This window comes from Dreissena polymorpha, chromosome 9 (assembly GCF_020536995.1).
Source record: "Dreissena polymorpha isolate Duluth1 chromosome 9, UMN_Dpol_1.0, whole genome shotgun sequence".
NCBI lineage: Eukaryota > Metazoa > Mollusca > Bivalvia > Myida > Dreissenidae > Dreissena > Dreissena polymorpha.
The window spans coordinates 75,476,036-75,481,815 of record NC_068363.1 but is presented as its reverse complement, the minus strand read 5'-3'; the positions used below and the strand labels follow the sequence as shown (position 1 = coordinate 75,481,815).

Here is a 5,780-nt window from a genome sequence, read left to right as displayed (position 1 = left end):
AAAATATCTGCAACCAAATTATGATCATATACAATCTATTTCAAGGGCAGCATTTTATCTGCTGTTTTCTCTTGATAGAGATTGTTCGTTAGTGTTTAGCGATAAAGTATTATACCGACACCTTTCTGAGGAACAAAAAATGTTTGCACTTAATTCAGGAATCCTATCAGAGAGAAAAACATCAACTTTAAGTTCCAAACCGTCCACGATGTCCTTCATCCACAACAGTATTCAGGAATTTCTCGCTGCATTGTATATTGCGCTTAATGTGAACGTCATTGACGATGTTTTCTCAGCATATTTGAGTCAAAATCCTCATGCTTTGTTAGACATTTCTAAAGTGTTCATTTTTGTCTGCGGACTTAATATAGGTGCTGCAAATCGAATATCTTCCACGATGAACTCGCACTGTATAACATATTTGAACAAACGCTATAGTGATACGTTTTTTCAGAGCGTGTACGTAAGAAGTTTTCAGGACATTTTTATTACTGGCTTTTTAGAAGCCAAATCCAATAATTTCAAAGATCAGGAAGTACATCTGCAACTTCATCATTTTAACTTCGATATTGATGAGAATAAAAAGTGTGCTTTGAAATCCCTACTGTCAGACAATGTGTGCAATGTGCAATCACTTGTGTTCAGTGCATACAAGTATCCTGACCTCCATGGATATGACGTACTATCATCGTCGGCACATTGTTTACAATATTTGCAAATAAGCGATTTTTTTTCCTATTTATTAACAATACGAGATACATATACTAAACGAGATACATATACTAAACTGGATCTTTCTTTGTTGCAACGTTTACAGAAGCTCCATGTATACGAACGCTATGTAGAACTGCTACCTTTGTGTGGATTTTCGGACATGAAGTCACTTACATTGTACTGTAAATGTGATGGATTGGACTTGCAATCATTTAAGAATCTGCGTGGACTTGAGCTTGGTGAACATGTGACCTTGGTATCAAATGCTCTATATGAGCTCAATAACCTGGAGTCTATATCATTAGAATGTAAATGTGACGGGTTAGATTTGACGAGTTGCAAAAATCTAAAGGACATAATTCTCGGTAAACATATAACACTATTACCATTTGCTCTGCGTGCTCTTTATCAAGAGCAAAAATTAAAATTGGAGTGTAAATGTGATGGATTGGACTTGACATCATTTAAGAATCTGCGTGAACTTGAGCTTGGTGAACATGTGACCTTGGTACAAAATGCTCTATATGAGCTCAATAACCTGGAGTCTCTATCATTAAAATGTAAATATGACGGGTTAGATTTGACGAGTTGCAAAAATCTAAAGGACATAATTCTCGGTAAACATATAACACTATTACCATTTGCTCTGCGAGATCTTTATCAAGTGCAAAAAATAAAATTGGAGTGTAAATGTGATGGATTGGACTTGACATCATTTAAGAATCTGCGTGAACTTGAGCTTGGTGAACATGTGACCTTGGTACCAAATGCTCTATATGAGCTCAATAACCTGGAGTCTCTATCATTAGCATGTAAATATGACGGGTTAGATTTGACGAGTTGCAAAAAGCTAAAGCGGATTAAACTGGACAAGCATGTTAAATTATTACCGAATGCACTTCAAGAGCTTCGAAAGTTGGATCATCTCGATTTAAGATGCATGTGCGATGGGTTGGACTTATCATCTTGTACAAATCTAAAGGACATACGTCTCGGTGAACATATAACACTATTACCATTTGCTCTGCGTGATCTTCATCAAGTGCAAACATTAAATTTGAAGTGTAAATGTGATGGATTGGACTTGCAATCATTTAAGAATCTGCTTGAACTTGAGCTTGGTGAACATGTGACCTTGGTACCAAATGCTCTATATGAGCTCAATAACCTGGAGTCTCTATCATTAGAATGTAAATATGACGGGTTAGATTTGACGAGTTGCAAAAAGCTAAAGCGGATTGAACTGGACAAGCATGTTAAATTATTACCGAATGCACTTCAAGAGCTTCGAAATTTGGATCATCTCGATTTAAGATGCATGTGCGATGGGTTGGACTTATCATCTTGTACAAATCTAAAGTACATCAGCCTCGGTGAACATATAACACTATTACCACATATAACACTATTACCACATATAACACTATTACCACATATAACACTATTACCATTTGCTTTGCGTGATCTTCATCAAGTGCAAAAATTAAATTTGAAGTGTAAATGTGATGGATTGGACTTATCATCTTGTACAAATCTAAAGGACATACGACTCGGTGAACATATAACACTATTACCATTAGCTCTGCGTGATCTTCATCAAGTGCAAAAATTAAATTTGGAGTGTAAATGTGATGGATTGGACTTGCCATCATTTAAGAATCTGCGTGAACTTGAGCTTGGTGAACATGTGACCTTGGTACCAAATGCTCTATATGAGCTCAATAACCTGGAGTCTCTATCATTAGCATGTAAATATGACGGATTAGATTTGACGAGTTGCAAAAAGCTAAAGCGGATTGGACTGGACGAGCATGTTAAATTATTACCGAATGCACTTCAAGAGCTTCGAAATTTGGATTATCTCGATTTAAGATGCATGTGCGATGGGTTGGACTTATCATCTTGTACAAATCTAAAGCACATCAGTCTCGGTGAACATATAACATTGTTACCGAATACGCTGCGTGAACTACACAACATGAGACATTTACAATTATGCTGTCAATATGATGGGCTTGAATTGTCAATGTATCGCAAGCTTGTGCATCTTATGCTCGGTAAAAAAGTTACTTTGTTACCGTGTGTATTACGTGATCTTCCGAAGCTGAAATGTCTTACACTATATTGCAAATATGAGGGGCTGGATTTGTCATCTTGTCACAGTTTAAAAGAAATTAAGCTCGGTAAATTAGTTACATTGTTGCCTAATTCTCTACGTGATCTTTCAAACCTGGAATATCTGACACTAAGATGCAAATGTGAAGGGCTTGACTTGTCTTCGTGGCAGAATCTTCTGACTCTTAAGATCGGTAAACAAGTAACTTTGCTGCCGAATAGACCGGAGAATATTCGTGAACAAGTGTCGTTCGAAGATGACATAGATAGCGACACCGACGATGAATTCTCGTCCGAGGATAGCGACACCGACGATGAATTAGAATATTTCCATCGGCGGAGGGTTCGGCGGAGGGTTTTGGCTTTGACGTTAAGCAAACTGTATGTAATGCTGTAGTGTATGGCGAGTTAGGAAGATACCCACTATTTATCCATAGATATGTTAAAATGGTTAAATATTGGTTTAAACTTATTGAAACTGATAACATAATTTTAAAATCGATTTATATACAAGCATTAAATGATTGTCAAAATGGTCGTTCTAATTGGGTATCTAATGTTAAACTATTGTTAAACACTTACGGTTTTTCATACGTGTTTAATAATCCAAGCTCCGTCGGTGTTAAAATAGTTATACCACAGTTTAAAACTGTTGTCATTGATACTTATTAACAAGAGTGGTTTCGATCCATTGAAAATAGCTCTGTTTTAGATATGTACCGTGTGTTTAAGTCAACATTTGTATACGAAAATTATTTAGATTGATTACCTAAATCACTAAGACACTATGTCGCAAAGCTTCGATCTTCCAGCCTACCACTGAGAATTCAAACTGGAAGATATGCTGGTGAAAAAATACCACGAAATGAACGTTTTTGCCTTTGTTGTAACGAATTAGATATTGAAGATGAGTACCATTTTGTCTGTAAATGTCCATTATACGTTGATATTAGAAAAAACTATTTAAAGAAATGTTATTAAAATAGGCCTTCTGTTTACAAATTCCACCAGTTGCTGAATGCAACGAATAAATTTGAACTTATTAAGTTAGCCAAATTTGTAAAAGAAGCTCTGATTTTAAGAAATAATATTACTAATGCTGTTAATTAATTTATATAGCAATCCTCCATATATTACCTTGCCTTTTCGTAACCGTATACGATGCTGATTATGTTATTGTTACTACTATGTTTATCTCTGTAACTTATCCTAAACGTATACGATGCTCCTTATGTTCATATTATTACTATGTTTATCTCTGTGACATAATTGTATGTGAAATATCTAGTGTTTAGACGATGTACACTGTGCAAGTCTGAATAAATATTTGTCTTGTCTTGTCTTGATGAAAATGAAAAGAAAAAAAAATTTGGAGTTAAGGCCCTTTGTATCTTGAAAAATGCTTTTTTGAGTGTCAAATATAACACTTTTGTGTCCAGAAGCATATTGGCGGGAGGTATCAATTCAACGAATTTGCTTGTTTTAGCTCAACTTGATATGCACATGCTTCATGATTAACAAATGTTGTTGGGTATAATAGCCATCGACGAATACAGAATTTAACATTGACGAAGACAACCACGAAAACAATGATTTTGAAGAAGATGACGTTCGCATTTGATATGTTCATTTTGTATTTTTGATAAGTTTGAAAATATTCTTGATAAATCAGATTTAGCACTTACGTGGTTTATGTCGGATTGTAGTTGCAAGTTGCTAATTTTAAGGGTGTAAATCGTCCAGGTATTTCTTCTCTTTATATGTATTGTTGATTATATCGCAAAAATCAGTTATTGTATAATATGTATTGGCCCCGCTCTGTGCAAAAACTGGCTTAATCTATGTGCGAAAAGTATAGTCCCTTATGAGCATGTGCAGTCCTTCCTGGCTAATCAGGGACGACACTTTCCGCCTGTAAAGGAAATTATCTTACCCACATGCTTATCTGGGACGACACTTTACGCACATACATAAACGGGACCAATTAACAATTTGGTAAAATGACAATATTCAAAATATTTGTGATAATTATATTAAAAAATATTGGATGCATTATGTTTCAACAAGCGAAATAACGCTCTTGACTCAAAAGAATGTATAAAATATTGGTTCATTAACAGATAATCGTCTTTCGATATTGGTAACAATAATGCGTGTGTAACGTGTTTACCCGATAATTTGGTTACAAACGTCGACTTCAGTATTAATTTACCGGTAATGTTTCTCTTCACAACAAGAGAGGCTTCGTGATGCAGTGGTAGCGCTTTGGCTTGTGCTTTCTGAGGACCTGCGTACGAAATATAGTTTTTGTTAAATCAGTTGCAACAAATAAAAATTATATATTTTTTAGTAAACATATGAAATCACATTTGTTTATATTTTGAACATCTGTGAATAAGTTCCTTTAATTTAGGTTTCCATATGCTTTGTGTGTGTGTTTTACTATTACATTTTGTGTTTTTAGTTCTATGTAAATGCGAATCAAAACAAATATACATTTACAACCCCTTTCAAGTATGTATACAAATGGCTGCATGCTATAACTTTGAATGTTTCTTGTCGAAATGTTGTGGTTGTGTGTAGATGAGACTTAATGAAATAATATATATGTGAAAGTTCAAACAAAAGCGTCTTGTATTGCTTGTTGTATTGCTTGTCCTTTGTAGTATATACTTCACTGACCAATACATACAATTGTAACGATTCATCTAGCCTTTAAGCAGAATTATTCCCCTTTTAGTCCGTATAATTAAGGTTAGTACCACAAATCTTTAAAACACGCGTTATATAGGCACATGTGTAGTATTGTGTTACAGTAGTAATGAACATGTGTAGTATTGTATTACAGTAGTAATGGACAATACAGTAAATGACTTAACATATTAAGCTATAAAAGTATGCAGATGTCCTAACATGGATGCCCGTACACTTAAACAGTATCGCCATGGATG

At 34.8% G+C, this 5,780-nt stretch overlaps 1 protein-coding gene across 2 annotated transcripts; it reads left to right on the top strand.

Moving 5' to 3' along the window:
* The first annotated feature begins 769 nt into the window (after positions 1-769).
* On the top strand, positions 770-3,241 carry LOC127843609 (uncharacterized). 2 transcript variants are annotated; one of them, XM_052373294.1, is made up of 3 exons: positions 770-1,000; positions 1,253-1,882; positions 2,441-3,241. In XM_052373294.1, exons 1-3 carry the CDS (start codon positions 875-877, stop codon positions 3,224-3,226), a joined length of 1,542 nt encoding a protein of 513 aa, XP_052229254.1. In that variant the 5' UTR covers positions 770-874; the 3' UTR covers positions 3,227-3,241. The 2 variants fall into 2 exon arrangements, with proteins under 2 accessions (XP_052229254.1, XP_052229256.1); XM_052373296.1 differs by lacking the exon at positions 1,253-1,882 and having other exon boundaries at positions 770-966; positions 2,407-3,241.
* The last annotated feature ends 2,539 nt before the right edge of the window (positions 3,242-5,780 follow it).